At 40.6% G+C, this 17,476-nt stretch overlaps 1 protein-coding gene across 5 annotated transcripts in view; it reads left to right on the plus strand.

Moving 5' to 3' along the window:
• The window catches only part of dock10 (dedicator of cytokinesis 10), a 67,542-nt gene that overhangs the window by 20,855 nt on the left and 29,211 nt on the right, over positions 1 to 17,476 (plus strand). For 3 of the 5 annotated variants that reach the window (XM_088011948.1, XM_088011946.1, XM_088011947.1), the window contains exons 2-6: positions 9,155 to 9,274; positions 13,326 to 13,415; positions 14,276 to 14,358; positions 16,626 to 16,698; positions 16,903 to 17,049. In XM_088011948.1, coding sequence (XP_087868074.1) covers positions 9,155 to 9,274; positions 13,326 to 13,415; positions 14,276 to 14,358; positions 16,626 to 16,698; positions 16,903 to 17,049 — 513 coding nt within the window. Of the gene's footprint in view, positions 1 to 374; positions 726 to 6,093; positions 6,352 to 9,154; positions 9,275 to 13,325; positions 13,416 to 14,275; positions 14,359 to 16,625; positions 16,699 to 16,902; positions 17,050 to 17,476 lie in introns of those variants that run through there. The other 2 variants (XM_088011950.1, XM_015005095.2) reach the window with 2 other exon arrangements.

Raw genomic sequence — 17,476 nt, forward strand, 5'->3', positions numbered from 1 at the left:
GGCGTAGTCGGGGAAGCAAATGGAGAGAGATGTAGCTGCAGCAGTATGGAAATCAGAAAAAATAATGCTGGTTTGGGTGTGTGTGGAAGTCTGCATGTGCGGCTGCATGTGTGTGTGGCGGCTGGTTCTGGTCAGCTGATGGGTTTTGCTGAGTGTGATTTGTTGGATGTGCCTGGCTTCGGCTGAACCTCACACAGCTGCAGTCAGTGTGTGTGTTGGAGGACGAAAATGAGAGCAAGAGAGGGAGAGAACGCAAGAAGGGAAGGGAGAGAGAGAGAGAGAGAGAGACATGCAGGGCTGCCAGTGTGTCAGCTCAGCAACAGCAACATTAGGAGCTGCAGGCTGAAGCAGAGCAGCTTTGGGAAAACCTCCCCAAGTTTTCAGAGCAGGACTGCTTGAAGTGACAACCACAGGGTCTTGATGGAGCTCTGGGTGTCTCACTTCTAGAGGGGAACACATCACCTCTGGCGGGACCGGAGGCCTGAGCCGAGGCCGGTTTCCGATAGAAGAGGCTGAGCTCATCCGGAGCGGATCGGGGTTGGACTCGGAGGCCGCGGCGTTGGAGAATGGGGTGCTCGGCCAGTGTGGTCTTGCTGCTTCGCTCGGTGGGCGGAGCCGACTGTGGTCACATATGTTCACGGCAGGACCAGGGGTCAGTGGAAGCTGCGACTCCCACTTTGGAGGGTTACATCTCCACCAGTTCGCCTCTGACCATCGTTATAATGGTAACCAACGCCGCTGGGTCTGTAGCTTCCCATTAAGTGCGAAATGCATGTGCGGATGAGCTGCCATTGTGCTGGAAAGGAAGCAATTGCGTGCAAAACAAAAAAGCAGCTAAAAAGTACGTTAAAGTGTGCAGGTTTGTGTTAAGTCATGCGTTTTTGGCTTTCTGCATCTTGTTTTACCTTCCCGTGTTGAAATTTAGGGGTTTTTTTATTGCTGAGGCTGACAAATGAGCAATGGCTTGAGGAGGCCATTAAGTTTCACAGCTGAGAAAGAGGCAAAGAGACGGAAATGGAAGAAGGAGAGTGGAGTGGGGTGGTGGGGTCAGACATGAGGAATCTGGTTTCTGTGGGAAAAAAACTCTTTTCTTTGCATTTGGCCTGAAGTGAAAATGGAAAAAAAGAAGAAAAGAAAATGTTATTTGATTTTAACTTAAGTATTCGGTTGGATGAAAAGTGTTTCACTGAATATATGAATGAAACATTTACACAGTTGATGAATGGATTATGTAAAAGTACACATGTTTCTCCTCACCATCTTCTCTCTTCAGGACAGAGTTTCCTGTCAGCCATCTGTAACAACTATTCTTAGCCAGACTTTTTCTTTTTTTAATTCCAAGAAATCCTACTTTCTGTACGCCAAGTGGAAAAAATGTTTGAGTCTTGGCAGTAAGGAGATCTTTACAGTCGCCCCTTTTGTCTCCCCTAACTCCCCTTCCTTCCCTCCTTAAATCTTGTCGTCTTCGGTGCCCAGTTACTGGCTCCTGCGCGAGGCAAGAGAGCGAGATCCACTCCAAAATCATATTAGCATGTGGACTCAGCTGATCCTTTTAGCTCATGGAACAACTGAGCACAGAGTGTCTGTTTTTCAGAGTTTAAAAAACAAAAAACATAGGCATTTCCTTTGCAACAAAAAGTGCATCAGTCAGTGTTTGTATTTTGTTTTAATTGTGTTGCATTTTTAATATGACCAAGATGTTTTATTCTTTCATTACATTCTGATGTGTAGGGTATTTTAAAGCCGTGTGGTAAAATTACTGGGACTTCCCCCATGGGACCTCAGCGACCTGCGTGAGGTCAGGACTTAACAAAAGTCCCTCATCCTTCTTGGATGACCGGCGCGATCCACTGAAGAGGGAGCTTGTCATGTTTCATTCAGGGCGTGCAAAACCTTTGGCTCAAATATGGAGCAAACCAGTTCAAAAAAAAAAAAAAAAGCCTCTTTGGTTGAATCAGTCCAAGCTGTGCATGTGGCGGCGTACCAGCTGTTGCTCACATTTTCCCTCAAAGGAGAATAGAGATGCGTTGGACAGGGCGAGATTCTAGCTCCGCGGCTTCACAAAGCATCTTTGTGCGGTGCTGCTCTTCTGCACGGGTGAATCCCGCAAACAATTTTCCCACCAATTAGCCTGAAAACCTCAGGTTGGTCTTTCGAGGGCTCATAAGCGGCGGTGATAAATCTCATGTGACTCTATTAGTATCGGTTTAACTCATCCTCCCGCCGCGTTCGGCCGCCAGATGTTTCTCTTGGCCACCTCGCTTCGCACACATTTGTTTTGGTCGTGTGCACCCACAGTGCCGAGTGTTGTAGTCCGCTTCCTGGATCTTGTTCACTGGAAGAGAGTCAAGAGCTTCGTCGTTGGCCAGAGAGTGTGTTTCTTTGATCTGACTCAAAGTTTGTTTGCACTGCAGCGCCTCCGCAAACAAGTCGGACTTTTCGAGCAAATATCCCGAGTCTGACTCAAGAAGACCAGAGTAAGCGCGCGCTAACAGTAATTGTCACGTCCTTATTAAGAGTTTCTTGATTTTATTTATTTTTTTTTTTACAAACGGAAGCGGATTGTAAAACTGATGGATTGTGAACAGGATTTGGTTTGTCAGTAGGTTTGAGCAAAAATTGTCCCTCAGAAAGTTGGAAGATTGTGTGGCTTGTAGAGAAAAACAGAAGGAACGTTTTTCCAGCATATTGCATTTGAGGCCTCTTTATTACAATTCACACTCTTGACCACTTGGTGAAGATGCACCGACATTATATAATGATCTTCCAGATCAAAATGAAACCTTTAAAACATTTCGATTGCGCACATAATTTATGACCATGCTTGTAGTTTGAGTGTGATGGTTTAAGTGGTTTGCATCACATGCATTCTGGTCGATGCACGTTGGCTTGTTGAATATTAAAAGAATGAAAATGAAATGCAATTGAAAATGTCATTAAAATAAAATAAAAATTAATAGTTAAAAAAAGTTTTTCTTTTTTTTCTTTTTATCACATCTGTCAACATGGAGGACAATGAAAAAAGTCATCTGCAACCTCCAGTGATACATAGAGTTAAATATTCCAGATCTTCCTTGGAAAAGCACCTTGGGGGATTTGATAAAAGGACAGAAGCCACTTGCACTTCCTAGTCATACTTATCGCCCTGAGCTCCTTGTAGTGGAAGCACATTCGTCCAGTCGCACTAACGAATGTGCAGACACATCGATGTGCAGATCTGTAGGCAGTTTGGGGTGAAGTGCTTTGCCCAGCAGCACATTAGCATGTGTCAGAAGGAATCTGAAGTCAAGCTCATAACTTTCAGATTGAAAGACAAATATTCTGGAGGCTGGAGCAAACATCTGAAAAAACAAACAAACAAACAAACAACAACAACAACAACAAAAAAAACACAATGTTGTCCAAATCATATTTGCGTAACATAAACAATGGATTGCATGTCAGTTTCTCAGTGAGCTCAGGTTACGGTACTGTGCCCTGGAAACCACTTATGAGTTGTTTGCTGTTAATTGTGATCGTTGGATAGGTAAGGCGCCATGATCTTTGTGGAAAGGTTGACCTCACTGATGGTGACTTTTCTAATAATTAGCCATTTTTTTTAAGCTAGGAAAATGCAAAAATTAATTTGCAAAGGAAAATAAGGGAATTCCAATGGAATCTCTCCTGTTTCCAGACGAACTTCTGATACAAACGTCTCTGTTGGTTTTAATTTACTTTTCTCGTTTTATTTCTATTAAACAACTCTTGCAGCCTTTCGGGACTTTATTTGCATACAAATTATAACTGCCTTTGCCTCGTTAGTTTTTTAGCAATTTCAATTAACAGTTGCAAAAGCTCGTCAGTCTGTTTCTCTCCTGTTGGACGGGAACTTCAGGCGTGTGACTCTCCATCAGTTTCAGAGTTTTCACCCTGCGTTGCTTTAATGATATGAAGCAGATGTTTTCTGTCTGGGATCTGCTCGTCTCTGCTGTCTCAGCAGCTGCCTTTGCCCTCTTCTGTCTTCCGCTATTAGTCCACATCAATCTTCTGCAATATTTCCCTTTTTCCACGCTCCCTCTCTCCCTCTGTCGCCTTCATTTTTTTATCCTCTAATAGGACGTAAAGCTCCTAAATCTTTGCTTGAGAACGACGAGTCTTTCTTAGCCGTCTGTGTTTTCACGACTCCTGTTTAATCTCTTTTCTCTTCTAATTTCGGACAGACCGCTTTGCTCCCAGCTATCCTCGTCGATAGTCACGCTGTGAGCCGGCAGTCTGCTGCTCTGTTCGTGTCCTCCGTGCAGCTGGAGCTTTGCATCAGCCACACCCAGCCTGCATCACCCCTGCTGGGAGGGAGGAAGGAGACGGGATGGAGGAGAGAGGATAAAAGGGGATGTTTAACAGGATGAGAACAAGGGAACGGGGTGGAGATAGAGAGAGAGGTATCAAAGAGAGAGAGAGAAAAAAAAAACCCGAAGGCTGTTGAGGATGTTTGATGAGATGTGGGAGCTGCTGAGGAGAGGCAGAGATGGATGGAGCCGGCTGGGAGGGAGCAGAGGAAAGGATGGAGGAGGAGGAAGAGGATGAAGAGCGGCTGCAGATACTGAATAGATGTCAATGACTGAATTGATGAGAGGACAGTTTTAAAAGACGAGTCTTATGAAACAGATTCCACAGGGGTTTCACTTCATAAATCTTTTTTTTTTTTTTTCTTTTTTTTGCTGTTATTGTTTCCCCCAGTTGACAAACGTTGGCATATAGTTCAACTTTCTCATCTTGAATGGATGTGACTCGTGTCGGGTGAAGGCTGAAAACGCAGCACACCTCACGTTTAATGGTAAAGATGCATTAAAAAAAAAAAGTGAAATATATTGACCTTCTCTTGTGTTGCCATTTAATCCTACATTTAAAGATTTGGTCCAGCTCTCTGTCTGTCAGCTGGCAGGGTTTATAAATCGCTCACATTTCAAGTCATTGCACTTGACTGTAGATATGGAAAGTTTAGGTTTCATTTTGCTAATTAATTTCTTTAGCTCTTCAAGTTATTTGATTGCACTATGTATAATGCTACTCCATTGCCCTCTTGACACATGAGGGGAATGAAAGTCCAGGAGAGCCTTACTTCCTGACAATAAGGTGCAAAAGCTGTGAGCAGAGCCAGCCGGGATTTGTTCTTATTGCTGCTTTGTGTTGCTTGACCAAAATGATATGCGTCTCTTTTCCTGCTGCCCTGAAAAGCATCCATCCATCCATCTCCTATATGCACTTAATCCACGACGGGTCGTAGGGAGGCTTGTCTCCAGATGTTAGAGGTTGAGAGTCCACTAGGAAAAGGTCACCAGCTCATCACAGGGCCTCATAGAAAGAGAATTGACAGACAACCATACACGTCAAGCTTATATTTCTTTTCGTTATTATTTTCTGCATTTAGGATTATATTACATCAGACCAATGAAAGTTGATGCTTGTAAATCTTGACAGATGAGCCTCATCAGAGCTCATACTCTTACTGAACTTGACTGTAGCTCTGAATATAATCTAAACGCACCACCTCCCTGCGCGGTCTGAAAATAAATATATGAGCATTTGTTGTATCATCAAAAGTTGTTTCCTCTTGTATATTTCTCTGTTCTGCTCAGCGTAGGGAAGTGGGTGCTGGTCTCAGAGCAGCCAAACATGAAACAAGCATCATGCTAGCCGCCGTCAAGTATGACATGTAGCTCGTGCGCCATATATGTGCCTTTTATTGTGTCCGTGAGCGCTCGTGCATGTGCCGGTGTTTACTTTGGCTCACGGTTGCTGTGACAATACAGCTTCGCTCAGGAAGGTGGCAGTTTGTGGGCGTGTTTGTTTCTGTGTTGCTGCGAACGCCAAGAAAATGTTAAACCAAAAAACACCAAATGAGATCATCAGTCACGCAGTTAGTATAACTTTTAATCCAAAGCCTCTGTTTTGTTTTTTTTTTCATTCTGTGGCTAATTTATTTAACTCACTTAAAATTTAAAAAGCGATTTGTAGAATCTCTACGATCTGATTGGTTAATGTCTCGCTCAATGGGGACTTTCTTGCCATCTGAGCGTGTGTGTGTGTGTGTGTGTGTAGGTGTGCGTGTGCGTGTGTACGGGGTGTCTGTTGGACAATCACACATCCACTTCCCCTCCATCCACGTGTGCTGAGGCGAGCTCGCACTGAGAGTTAGTTCTGCTTCTGAAAGAGCACATGCCCACAACGTGCGTGTTGTGTAGCTTTTCTTGACTTCAGGTTCTGGAGATGGTTCTCTGAAGGCAGCCGGCAATGAGTTTCAGGAGCAAAATCACCTTCAGGAGGAAAACAAAAAACAAACGAGCACGGGCGGATTTCAACCGGCTCAGCATTGTATGTATTTATGTTCTTTTTTTTCTACTTCTTGTAACGTTCTTCCTTATTTTTAGACGGATTGAATCGCTATTCCAGGCTGGTAGTTGACCCGCAATTAGTTATAGATCATGTCAGTCATATTTTTTATTTTTATTTTCTTTGCGGTTTACACACATTTGGTGACTGTAGTATTTGATTAAAAATCTAGGACCGTAACGCTGAGCTTGGTTTGTACAGAAACCTACAAGTAGTCCTCTTGCTTTTCTTCGGAAGACCTGCTTCAGTCAATTCAACTCAACAATAAACTGTAATTCTTAAATAATCTCCAGTTTTCGAGAAGGGACATCTAGACTTTTGCCCTGAAACATTTACTGACATGTCACATGAGTGCCACTGAAGTCATAAAGTACAAATAAAATCCTCAAACTTCAACTACACACCTGCTTCTTGCTTTTAGATGTAATCTAATTGCCTCCCCCCCATAGAGATCATTTTCATTAACGGTTGTCATTGTTTTAGAAAGGTAAAAGGTTAAAGGTCTTCAGTACGTGGCAACATTTAGTATATTAGGTTACAGATCCAACAGTTTTCATAGATTAACAAAGTTCAACAATCAGACAGAAATGAGGAACAAAATCCTCGGCGATAACTGTAAGCAATCACTTTTTTTTTTTCTTTGAAATAAATGAAGTAGGTTGAATTTCCTTCCTTGTTAAAAAACACAAACTATCTTCGGGGCAGAAGTCGTTTTCATCCACGGTCACATTTTTTTTCTTTTTTTTGCTGGGAACTAAAACTGTATTTCCATCATTCTGTTGTCATCTGTTTCACTTTTCTGGGCGAGAGGCGGCCGTGACAGCAGCCAGGCTGTTAGACCTCGCTGTGACGCCCGGGCCACGGCGTAGATGTGAACTGAACTAGCGATCATAACTTCCTCTGGGTTTCTGACCACAACCTGCTGCACCTCTCACTTTGCTGCTGTTGTTGCTGCAGGGCTGCCGCTCTCTGAATGACAGAAGTTGCTGTCCGCTGCTGTAAACATGCCTATAATGCTTGTTTGTTTTTTTTGTCATGTCACAAGTCCTGGTTTGGTGGCTTACACTTTATTTGTAGATTGATTTGACCTGTAAAAGGAGCAGAAACTGTTGAGTGGCTGGTTTCTTAATGTTGTGTGATTCAATGCATTAGCCTGCTATGGTATTAGGAACTGTTATTTATTTATTTAGTGGGAGGAAAACATCACTACTTTGACTGGAAGGTAAAGGAAGCTGCCTAATGCGCTAATTTATTGATCTCGTTTGCTTTTGAGCTTCACACTTTTCAGTGGGGTGTTTCAAAAGCTGCGCCATGGCAACAGCTTCACTTCCTCTGCAACTTATTTAGGTCCCTGTGATGTCATGGTAAAACACCTAAAATGTCATGTTCATGGCTATCTGCCATTTTCACACACATATTTCTGCTTGAATCTGGCTGGTGTGTGTACCTGAAATATCACAATAACACCATGAACAGAAAAGTAAATGTTTTTTTTTTTTTTCATAAACATGTTGAGAGGTTTACTTTACAGGGTATTGCAATTTGTTCCCAAGTGGAGACATTTAGTCAGTTCAGCCATGATGGTGTTAAATACTTCACAATTTATTAATAGATTCTGTTTTGATTATGCCATGCAAAATCAGGAAGCGAAGAGTAAAGGTAAAGAATGCATTGCTTGACTGAAGAGTTTGCAAGGTTTTGCAAAACATCTTTCTACCCTGGTTACACATTGTCGCTTGGTCATCACTGAACCTTCAAAATACAAATGCATTGCACTTAGTAGCATTAGCTAGCTCCATCCCTGTCCATGCAGTTGCTTGTGATGGTGATATGGCACATGCTAACTTTAAAACAATGATAATTCTGATTTATTGAGATGATCTGTTTGTATATATATTTTACAATACGTTCCATTTCCTGTGGTGCTTTGTCACATTGTATTACATTGTGTTAGCGCCTTACAACAGTGATACTGTACACCCTTGAACCTTTGCAAACGTATTTTTTTTTTGTACTCGTTTAAGGTTTTATGTGATAGACCAGCACAAAGTAGTGCATTATTGTGAAAAAAAGATGCTGTGTATTAAGTTGTTTTTTTTTCTTCTTGGAAAAAAGAAAAAAAAAATCTGAAAATTGTGGCACATATTTGTATCAAGCTGAGCTGAGTGTTTGTGAGACCACTTTTTGCTGCAAGTCTTTTGAGGTATATCTCTTTTTTTTTTTCTTTGCAAAATACCTCAGTCACACTCGGATTGGTTAGAGAGTGTTTGTAAGCAAGATTTATTTACTTTTTTAAAATCTGGCCACAGTTTTATTAATGATTGGTCTGTAACTGGGCCGTTCTGGCACATAAATAAACTTTGAGTTAAACCTGGCTGTATGCTTAGGGTTGCTGTCCTGTCAGAGTCTTTTGCAGCTTCCACTTTACCTTGATCCTGCCCACACCAGTCGGCTGCTCTCAAGTCACTTATGGGCATCGGAGCGTAGAGGACCCAACAAAAATACGTTCTATATACTTTTTATATATTTGCATTTGTAAAAATTGTTGAAAAACATTTTCCTCCCTTTTCACAATATGACGCACAAAATTATGATGAAAGTCGTATTAAAATAACATACGCTGCTCTATCATCTATTCTGTTGTGCTGCATTGCACCATGCGGCACAGGGTTGCTTCAGATTGGATAGCTACATGGTATCTTGTAAGATGCCGTGTTTTATAGTGTTCAGATCAAGCACACGACCAAAATTTAATTTTGCCCATTTCCTCTTTCTCCATTTGCAGCAGGAGAAGCCGAAGCTGATCGATCCTCTTGACTATGAGGCCGTCATCTCTGAACTTTGGGAGGAGCTGAAGGAGGACCCGCTCAGAGAGCTGCTCCTCTTCCCCGACAATGATTTCTCGGTAAGTGAAAGTTTTCGGTGGTTTGTGCCGTCGTGGAGAAATCAATCTGTAGGGTTCCTATCTGCATTCAGACTTTATAGAGTCATTGGCACACAAGGCTACACGAAACCTTTCTGTTGCGTCTGCCCTTTTTAGACTGACGATTTGGATGTTAGAAAAATAATTGGGTTTGTTGTTGGACATTTGTCAAAATGTTTCATCTGAACCCCGGCTAGATTAACTCAGCATTTCCCGACAACATAGCCGCAACAAAAAAAAGCTCTTGGCTGATCGAGTGAGTCAGTTGTTGAGCTGGAGCTCCTGGAAAATTTCAGATCTGCTTCATAAAAAGTTATTTACTTATTTAAAATTAGCATTAAATATTGCTGGGAGTTGGCAGGACGTTTTTGTTCGTCTATAGCAATGAAACCAAAAGATTGTAAATGAAATTGACCGTGACAGACTTATTATTAAAAGGCACTGTGTGTTACTTCCAGCTCATTATAGAAGCCAATCATTTACACACACTAATCATGCATGTAGAGGCTTACAGTCTTTTCAATCACTCAATAGCTCATTCTCTTAGGCTCTCCTTTAGCTCTTTGTTCATTAGCACCTTCATTACTATGCTAATGCTTTGCTGCAGATGTGCATCAACTGCACAATAAAATGGCCTCATTGGCTGCTTGTGGTTCAGGGTTTCATTTGCTTTTGACCCCAGAACTGAAGATTTTTTTTTTTTTTTTTTTATGTCTTTGCTGGTTGCCAGCTTCATTTGGCAGCAAAGCAATCTTCTCTGATTTTTATGTCTGCAGTGTGCTGTCAGTGTTCTTTCTTATAAGTCAAAGTGGCTTGCCAGAGTATTAATCAAGGAGAAGGTATTTACTAGCTCTGCTCTTTTGCTAAATCACTGGAGAAATAAAAATTGTTGCCAGCTGACTGCACAGCATCTAAATCACAGTTCGAACGTTGGTGCTGATTGGGTTTTATTCCTTTTTCTGCATTGGGAGGCTTGTAAAAAAATGTATCAAAGCAATTTAATCTGGTTATTGATGTGCGTTTGAGATTTGATGTTTAGTTTATGGAAAAGGAAATTGACTTTTTCTAATTGAATTTGTGTAATTTACGAGTCAAACGCGTTCGATTTTTGGTCTGAGCTCGTAAACTTATCGAACAATCTTTTCATGAAGTTGTTGAAGGATCTGAGCAGATTTGTGGCCATTCTCCCGTCTCTGTCTTTTTTGCAAATTTTGAACTGCTGACCTGCGATTCCTCTGTGACGTATTAAATCAGAAGCATGAACACTGCGGTGGAGTTCGTCCCCTGCTCCAGTTGGAAACTGCAACGTGTCTTTGTGTGTTTCGTTTGTGGTAATGAACTCTTCTTCTCTGAGTGTGTGGTGGTGTGATATCTTGAGATTCTCGTGCCGTTCATACTTGTGAATAATTGTTTGAACAGATGAACACGGCACCTTCAGTCACTTGGGTATCATACCCAAGACTGAACCAAAATCCTTTTTATGTTGGCTTGCTTCTTTTGATCATTCCCATAACGTCACATGTGAAAGCAGAGTGTTTGAGGTGTATAGCCATAAAATACAATGTTCTAAATTAACTTTAACATTATCATCTGGGCTCACACAAAATGTTTACATTTGTAGTAGTCTTAGCCGATGTAAGCTTATCAATTTGATAAAAAGAAGAATCTTTCAGTATCAAATGCTTGCCATGTAGAGTAAAACCTTTGAAAACATTTTGTCTCATTTGATGACGGGCCCTTAAAAGAAGTGTAAATCTTCTAGCCGTGAGATGATGGGATGTTATCAAATACTCACCGTCTTGGTTAAGATGCAAATTGACCAAGATAGTGATAAACTAAACAACATTTTTGAATCATCAGGTTGTAACACTAATCGTCTGTTTGCGGTTGCAGTGGATGATTTACGTTGGTTTGATATTCACCCAAAACTTCCACTGACCATAAAAGATTAAATCAGGTCTCTGTGATCTCACCCAGTGTCTTGTAAAAAGCTGTATTTTTCACATTCATGGACATAATTTGGGCTAATAAGGATTAAAAGTCTGAATCGTAGTTGTCTGAAGGACAACGAAAGTGGCGCCTCCCACAACGGCTGCAGCCGCAAGCACCTGTTTTTGGATGAGCTGTATGGAAATGAAGTTCTGTTGTGCTTCTGTACAATATTAATAAAGACATTCTGATTAAAATGTGTAAATCTATCAAAAAAATAAATAAAAACACTAAGGATTTTGGGTATTTGTTTCATCTGCAGCGGTGTCTGTAGAAAACCCGACAGAGGAAGATTTTTAAGACAACTGTCTTGGCGTCAAAAATATTGGAGAGTAACTGTTTTAGTTTCTGATTCTAAAGTGTTGGCTGCAGGCGTCAAGCGTTATTTCTATATTTAAAACTTTCCTCACCTTCTCTCCAGCCGGTGTTTGGCAGTTATTTTCAGTTTCTTGAAAATAGCATGTCGTCAAACAAACTGATTTGGCCGCTGTAAAATCTGCACTTTTAATTCGGTTTTTGAATATGCTGCACATGTCAAGAAGCACCGAATGTCGACCATAAAAACTGTGAGAAACTAAAACAAGAATAAAATCAGGAAAAAGACGTAGCTTTGAATTAACTTTTTATGGTGTGAGTAACAGTGAAAGTACAAAGATTGCACTTGTGAAATGATCTAATTGCTTTTATATTAAATGCAAACATAGTTAAAAAGCTAAATAAAAAGCTAGCTAAATGCACACTAAATTTTGTAGAAATGTTCAGGTGGATTTTAAAAAGCGTATCCCACCTAGTCAGTTGTTTTATTAGAGAGTAACACCAGTCTAACAAGCTCAAACCAGCTGGTTGAGTAATTTTGTTGCTTGTTCTGATTGCTAGTTTGGTGTCTGCTAATTAACCAACATGCTGCTCGCATCTTTCCAACTGTATCTTTAAAACATGGCCTGATCGCACTGAAGGCTGGTTGGTGCTTCTTTAGTTTCCAGGTACCGGTTTTCTTTATGTGTGATTGGAAATATTTACAATCAGCTACAATTAAGCCCAAAGCATATTTAGATTTAAAGTACTTTTTATTATTATTATTATTATTATTATTATTATTATTATTATTATTTATTTTACCAACACTCTTCTCCAGTCTACACGACATGTTAATGCTTAAGAATGGTACAGCCACAGTTGTAGTTGAATCTGAGAGGCAGCAGCTAAAGATTAGGGTGATGGCAAGGAGGCCTTCCAATGTCAAGGGCTTGGACCTCATCGCCAGATATTAGTTACAGAAACTGTGAAGACATGCAAAAGCAGTGTCAATACATTCTTCTATCACTGATTTCTATTAAGGATAAAAATAATTATGGATATATATATATTTTTTAACAAAACGTAAATAAAAGCATACCTAAGCTGTGCTAAGCTAAGCTGTGGCTCTTTTAAAGAAGAGGACACATATACATATCGATTTTTACAAAAATCATTTCATTTAAATATTTATGCAGTTAAAACTGAAGAAGTTGCACATTCATAAATCTACTCTTGGTCTTATACCCCATTGTCTTTAATAAAGGAACCTGTGGCATGTTTCTTGTTTTTTATTTAACTTAATTTAATTTTATTTTATTTTGCTTTTATGTCTTATCAGATTTGGTCAAAATAAGAATTGGCAGGTTAGACCTTTAAGACAAATCTATGCCATTAAAATGAGACTTACTAGTTTTTAGCACCAATAACAATTAAGTCAATCTATGGAGAAAAAATCTACAGGTCTAACTTTAACTACACCTTCATTCAATCAAGTTCTCTAAACAGGTGGGGCATTTAAAGGAACTTATTGTTTCATCTTTTTTCTCCGCAGCTACAACACTGAGTTCACACTGTGTTGCGTTCAAGCCTTTCTGGATGTACGCCACACCACAGCATCTTTTTTTTTCTTTTCAAAGATCCCTTAGTAAATTCTTAAACAATGTTTGAGAATGAACTAACTTAAGCAAATATTTGAGGTATCTCTCAATTTGGTAACCGACCGTCATCTACCCATTTATTTTTGCAGGTATCCACGGTGCCTCAAGAGAGACGAACTCTCAACTCAACGGTCCCCGAAGGGGCAGAACTCCAGGCTGAGTGTCTGCTGGTCAGACAAGTAAGATGCTTTTACTGTTTTATGCCTATTGATTTATCGCTTTACTCAGTGTCTGTCTTGAAACTCGATTGTTTTATTTTGGCTTTTTGTCTCCTCGTAGTTGTTCAGCCCTTTGTTTGACGGTGCTTCATTGCTTTTACTGCGCGAGAAAGCTTTTCGCTGAATTCAGTGTGGTTTGAGGGGGGGTGGGGGTAAGAAAGATCGGTTGGTGGTCGACTGTCAGTTTAACCTACACTAATTTTACGATTTCCTGACTCAAAAGGGAAAGTTCTTTTGTGTTTCTGCGACAAACTAGCGGTGATGTGCATGAAATGGGCTTCAGCTTGGAATAATATCTGAGGTGTCAGATAGGTACAGCTCAAAGGAGCATAGTATTTCTGACCTTATCTTTTTAATCTGTACACTTTCTTTTGGATACATTTGAATCTAGTGACTGTTGGGTTACTAGTTTTTGTATCTTTGGCAACAAATTATTTACTTCGATGTGTATAAATGGATTAAAGGGAAATGTGAAACTTTGTTGACCAAACGAGCAGGATGTGAAACTTCCCTGCAGCATCTGTGACTTCCACTGTACTGCACAAACCATCTGAAAGCAGACATTTAACCAGTCAAGCAATCTCTGGCAAGCTAAAGATATCTCTGGTGACGGAATCTAAATTTAGTTCCCCTGCATGAATTTAAATATTCTGGATAAAGATTTTTTATATATATTTTTTTTTTTGCTTTAGCGTCATCTCATCTGCCGTCTTTCTGACCCGTGAATATTTCTCTACCGGCTTTATATCCACATTTTCCACAGACATGGTCTTATTAAAAGACAAAAAAAGTAAATATTTCATTCTCACCCTCTTTCTCAGGCCTGCAAATATTATAACTCTGAGCTAAATGTGGTCCAGTTCAAGTATGACGACTATGCTGGAGACTATCGCTTGCTGCCAAGGTAGTAACATGTTTTTCCTTGATTATGTAACATTTATTTGTATATTAATATTAAAAAAATTCTTTTTTTGTGAATTATGAAGAGTGAATTAATAAATATTCAAAGATGGAGCTGTATAATTTGAGTAAGCTCAGCTTCCTGCTTAAACGATAAGACTTCTGTTTAATCTTTCCGTGTTATGCTGCACCATGCTTTCATGTTTTTGTTTGCACAGATTTTTTGTTTATTACACGTTAAAAGTTTTCTGTCTTTCCAGTTTAGCTGGATTGCATATAAAAACAGGACTCTTATTGCGTACCACTCTTCCTTATGTGTGGGTGCTGACATGAAAATGGGGAAGGTGAATTTTGTGTCTGCTCAACCATTTCTGTGTCAATTTGACTATTTTGAAACATTATCCTGATGAAAGACCCAATAAGTAGCCATTTTTGGGTTTCCGTCTGGTGTCACCAGATGTCTAAGGGGTTGCGATACGATGTAGCCTCTCAAACAAGGTTCTCGGGGCCTCTGGAAGAGAAACATCATCACATATCCTACCATCCACGACAGTTAACATCAGGCGCTTTTCTGCATAGTCCTCTGTATCCTTTATCTCATGCCAAATCTCCCTTTTTTGGTTTATATGCTCAAACTTGGCTTCATTTGACCAAATTCCTGTAGTGCTTGGCAAACTCCACTTGTTACATTTCAGATGGGTGGACAGAAAAAGCCTTTTCCCGAGCTACACGCCCAAACAGGCAGCCAGGATGTAGATAACGTCTAGTGTTTGTCATGGCGTCTTGATGACAGGAGAAATACTTTCCTCCTTATCCAGCCTGGTTTGATACAGTTTCAGTTGTTTAAATTTAAGCTGTAGACATGGGTAAGTTGGATAAGTAATTATTTTCTTTCAGTGAGTGTCGTCACATATATCTGCCTCACATGACTTACAATTTTCTCCTCGTCTTTCCATTCAGAAGACTGACTAAGAGAAATGGGACTTTGTGTCATGCCATATTTTTATACCCCGAGAAAACAGAAGTCATGGTTTTCCACTTTGGTCAACATGAAAAGTAAAGCAGCACTTATGTAATATGATTATTATAGTTACTCTACTGGAATCAATAAATCAATGCAGTTGTTTTACTCACTTAGTAAATGTTTTCAGATTCATGGTGGAATTTTTAACGTTTGATACTGGAGAAAATGCTCCTACTCTAAAGGAGGAAATGTTTCAAAGACACTTCACACCAACAATAATTATTGCGGGGACTGTCTCTTTTTGTTTTGTTTTACATTGGCAGCCATCTTGTATTTTCCAAGGACCTTACATTTCTTCTACTACCCCATTCTTCTGATGTCAGTCCTCCTGTTAGACATGAATTGAATAACGGAGTCTCTGCTCTGAATCAGTCTGTCAGTCAGTTAACTTTAGCTTAGCGAGTCCCAAGGAGGCTGACCCAGAACGGCCCTTCGGCCACAGGAATGTCCCTCTTCTGTCCCCTGGGTTGCCACTATATTCTTTCAGCCAGTTCACATGACCTCTGACATGACATCGCGGATGAACCATAAAACAAAACGGAGGCATAAAGACAAGTTAGAGCACAACACTTATAGAGCCGTAGTCCCCAAAGTGCTGTCATTTAAAAACGTAGGACACACAAATTGCAGAGCGTTTGCTGAATTTACATGTAGACATGTTGTTTGCTTCGGGATTTATGGAGCAATCTGAAGTGAAATGTGCTCCAAAAACCCAAATGGCAATGAGGAATAATAGCTCGTTGTCACTGCTGTGATTTGAGCGAAGAGGCTGCCGTGTTTTGTTTTCCACCCAGCAGAAAGTCTTCCCATGTCGGTCTGCCAGCCCACAGTCGCCGCATTTCTTCTAAACGTCGTCCAGCGAGATGTTTTCCCGGACAGCTTTTACTGCCGTTAGACCTTTCGCTGAGGTCTGACCGGCTCCGGGGCCGTCCTCCTCAGACTCCAGCCTTGCAGTTTCCCCCCTACAGCACACACACACACACACACATACACACACACACAAAACATTTCATCCCATCGCTCACACACAAAGACGTGTCCTCTTGTAAAAATTAGTGGAGCGGGATCCAGTGAGGGCTGCTTATTGTTGACTTCTCCCAGAGATCGATGCAGCCACACGCGGCTGTTTGCGCTCCTCCCGATCGAGAGCAATAATCCAACACAACAAATGATTTTTTTTCCTTCCTTCTGTCAGATCAAAGATGTACTGATTCAACTGCTTGTTTGGTTTTCCATTTCCTTTCAAGAAAACTGTACAAACCGGAGAAGCTGCCATCCCATTCTTTTGAGATTGACTATGAAGATGTGGACAAAGATGAGGTTTGTGATCACCTTTTATTTTTCATTTTGTTGTCGGTAGAGTTAAAACTTTGCACACTGCCTACATCTTGCTCGTTTTTCATCTTTTTTTTTTTTAACAACTGTGGCTCTCGCGTTTTGTAAAAAGATGCTGGTTTAGTGTCTAGAAGTTGAGTTTCTATCGAAAAGAGATCATTCATTTATGACTGTGTGTTTTCTCTACAGGACACCACATCTCTGTCCTCATCCAAAGGAGGAGGGGGCGGAGGTGGTGGAGGAGGCGGAGGCGGAGGGGGCATTGGTGTGTTTCGGTCGGGCTGGCTTTATAAAGGAAACTTCAACAGCACAGTTAACAACAGCATCACTGTCCGAGTGAGGAGAAACGCATTGTTGTCTTGTTCCGCTTTTGCATGCAGACTTATCGCCACGCTTTTTCTTTCTTTGCCCCCCTCCCAAAAAAATATGCTTTTCTTTGATGTTGACCTTTGGTTTAGCTTAAATCTACACATGCTGAGAAAAGTTTTCCCAAATAATAATAATAATAATAATAATAATAATAAAAATGGAATAATTATAAATGTGTGCTTACATTATTATTTAAAATGCACATCTATTGCACATCTGGCTTTAGGTTTATTTTACATTCTGGATTCTTATTTGTTTTCCGTATAAAATGTTCATCCACTTTCTTTACACCCTTGTCCCTTGGTGGGGTCGGGAGGGTTGCTGGTGCCCATCTCCAGCTAACGTTCCGGGCGAGAGGCGGGGTCACCCTGGACAGGTCGCCAGTCTGTCGCAG

The sequence above is a fragment of the Poecilia mexicana genome, unplaced genomic scaffold (assembly GCF_051168715.1).
Source record: "Poecilia mexicana isolate PSO_F unplaced genomic scaffold, ASM5116871v1 scaffold_13, whole genome shotgun sequence".
NCBI classification, from domain to species: Eukaryota; Metazoa; Chordata; class Actinopteri; order Cyprinodontiformes; family Poeciliidae; genus Poecilia; species Poecilia mexicana.